At 59.7% G+C, this 3076-nt stretch overlaps 1 protein-coding gene across 1 annotated transcript in view; it reads left to right on the top strand.

Moving 5' to 3' along the window:
- LPMP_271800 (hypothetical protein) overlaps nt 1–2508 on the top strand; it is a gene marked incomplete at both ends in the record, with an annotated part of 7840 nt that extends 5332 nt beyond the window's left edge. Inside the window, one exon of the mRNA XM_010701963.1 lies at nt 1–2508. Coding sequence (XP_010700265.1) covers nt 1–2508 — 2508 coding nt within the window.
- Nucleotides 2509–3076: the final 568 nt, after the last annotated feature.

Raw genomic sequence — 3076 nt, 5'->3', positions numbered from 1 at the left:
CTTGAGCAGCTGAATCGCAACGCTTCGGAGCTCAACGATGCCCGAGCTGTGCTGACGGGGGAAGTGACGCGTCTGCAGGCTGCATTGGCAGCTGCCGTTACCGATAAATCCGACGTGATGGCACAGCTTGTGGCCACCCAGAGGGAGCTGGATCGTGCAGTGGAGCAGCAAGATGCGCAGTACTGCGAGGAAGCGCGTCTCCAAGACGCGCTGACGACGACCATGTCGGCCTTTGGCGTTCAAACAAGGCAGGTACGATTGGGCATGGCACACGTGGTAGACATGTCGAGGGCGTTCTACAGAGTCGTGGAAGTAGTGGCTAAGGGGGCTGCGTCTGCGACGGTAAAAGGCGAGATTGTGGACAAAGAAGCCGCGGCGCAGTCTTTTGCCAGCGTTGGCGTGGCTTCTTCGGTGAAAGGCGCGTCGCCCACAGCAACAAGTGTGCGAGAGATACTCTTACCGTGGAGTCGAGCACTGGAGTGGGTCGCTTCTATGGAGGAGCGTCTTGAGTCCTTGGGTACAGGTTCTACTTCAAGCGACACCAGCAGCTCAGACAGCCAGTGCGAGCGGCGGCGACGTCGGCGAGGTCGCTTCACAGTGGCAGATGAGGAGGAGGAGGAGGCAGTGGACGAAGAGGAGACCAGTGGAGCAGATGCGGTGAGCACGTCTTTTCTGTGTCGTGCGGTGCCTGCAAGTCATGCGGAGGCAGCCTTTGCGCGGTGGATTTGTGAGCAGACCGCCGCAGCAAGTACCATTGCAGACCTTCGTAGTGCACTCGCGGATAAGGAGGTGGAGCTGAACAACTTGCGTTCTGCGATGGACACACTGGCGAACGATGTGATGGCTGAGCAAGACCGCGCTGATAACTTGTCTGCTGCCATTGGTGACGCGACGGAGAAAATTGCGTTGGTGCAGGCTGAGTTTGAGGAGCAACTCAGGCAGAGGACGGTGGCAACCACAGCGGAGGTCGTGGAGGCGCGCCGTGCTGAAGAGCGCGCGAGAGCTGCGCAGCTTCGCGCAGAAGAGCACTTGACTGTTGTTGAGAACGAGCTTAAGGAACAACAGGCTGTGTTGCGCAAGCTGCAGGACGAGAACTATCGACTTACCCGTGAGGCGGACCGTCTACGGCGCTCCTCACGTCACCTTGAGTCTGACTCGCGTGCTCTTAACAAGATGAGCGACTCTGTGACGCTGCAGCCGTTATCTTATGCAGGTGTATCTGCTGTGACCGAAGTTGAGAGCTTCACAACGGCAACCTCCGCTGTAGAGGTTGTCGAACAAGCCCAATTTCTGCAGGTGTTCAGCTTACAGGAGGACCTCATGCTCAGTCGCCGGCAGGCACGGGAGCTGGAGGGGCGAGAAGCGACGCTGCGGCAGACCTGTGTGACACTGGAGCAGCAGGTGAGTCAGCTGCGCGTGGAGGCAACGGACGCGGAGAAACTGCGTGAGGAACTGGCTACGCTACGCACTGACTATGCGGAACTGGAGGAGCGCTACGATCAACTGGAGCGCATGACAACAGCCGCGGGGGGAGGCACGATGCAAGAGCTAAAACAACTCCGCCAGCAGCTGAAGGCACGGGAGACAGAGCTGGATGAGCTAAAGGCGCGAGTACGGGGCCTCGTGCTGAGCAAGGTCGCACCAGAGCTTGAGGCGGCGCGTCGGCAGGAGGCGCTGCGAGAGAGTCTCAGCGGTATTACGACACAGCTGGCTGCCACCCAGGCACAGTACGGAGGCGGTACAGGCGGCAGCAGCAATGCTGGAAGCCGTCGCGCTAGTCTCGCTTCTGCCCTCAGCAAGCCCGATCACCTTAGTTTGTCTGCGTCGAGTCCGTCGTCGCAAGATCTACTGACCTCCCGCATCGAGCACTTGCAAATCCTCGTACACGACCACCAGGAGGCGTTCGAGAAGGTTCAGGCTGCTCAGCTTGAATCCCGGGCGACCATGGACACGCTCGAGGATCAGTTGGCCGCCAAGACAGCCGCCTTGGAGCGTGCTGAAGGTCTTGTTGCCGAATACGCGGACACTATCAACGTGCTCACCATGACTGCCGTGGTAGGACGCGGTAGCGGTGGTGCTCACCTATCCACGGTTCAACCACTGCGCAACGAGGTGACCAATCTGGTTGCAGAGGTGCCATCGCTGTCTGTGCTGCCGCTGACCCCGCTGACGCCGCGCCCCGATGTGGCGGCCGATGGACAGCCACGTGCCGCCGTTGCAGTGGCGTCGCCAACACCGCGTATGCCAAACCTTGACGAGGTCGCAACCAACAATGACGGTAGCGTGACAGACATGGAGGGGGACTCCGTGGCCTCCTCGGCTGATACAGTGCTGCCCTCAGCGACCCACCGACGGACCGACGCTGAGGGTAGCCGGAGAAGCGCACGAGGCACTCCTGCCCGCCGCTCATCATCTTCGTCGTCTAACAACACTGCGCGCAAGTCTTTTGTAGGCGTCACAATGATAGCCAAAGCACGGAAACGAGCTCGCTCCAGCACCACCGCGTAACGGCAAGGACACTCCCCCCGGCCGAGCCGCACGTAAGCGGAGTTTAGTCGAAAGAAAGAAAAAGCTGCGCACTTGCCATGTGAAGCCATGCGGAGTCGCCCGATCACTTGCACCCACCCACCCACACATGTGTAAATATGAAAGCTGGTGCGGGGGGACAAGAAGAGGGATCGTTCCAGGCACCTCTTTTCCCTCACTGATGCTTGTCCTGGTGCTTGGTGCGTTCTGCCGGGGGCCGGCCGGCGTGTTTCCTTCCCCCGCTTTTCTTTGCCCGAGTCATCTGCAGCCGCCTCCCCGTTCTTGCCCGACTCGCTTGTCTGCCATCGTGCCTTTCCTCCTTTCCTCCCCCATCGCCGACTCTACCGCTTTACTGCCGTCACGTTCGTTTCCTTCTTTCCTTCTCTCCCTGCGTCTTTGCCTTTTCATTTCCCCCCTTTTTTTTCTTCTTTTGCGTTTCCCTCCGCTACGCCTTTTTCTTCGCTCTGGCCTCTCTCTGACTTTTGTTGTGGTGCATCAACTGAGCCCCCCCCTCCCTCCTCCCCCCAAACGCCTCCTCCTCCTCCTCTTC

This window comes from Leishmania panamensis (genome assembly GCF_000755165.1).
Source record: "Leishmania panamensis strain MHOM/PA/94/PSC-1 chromosome 27 sequence".
NCBI classification, from domain to species: Eukaryota; Euglenozoa; class Kinetoplastea; order Trypanosomatida; family Trypanosomatidae; genus Leishmania; species Leishmania panamensis.
The sequence above is the reverse complement of the archived record's forward strand: the minus strand, read 5'-3'. Positions and strand labels throughout refer to the sequence as shown.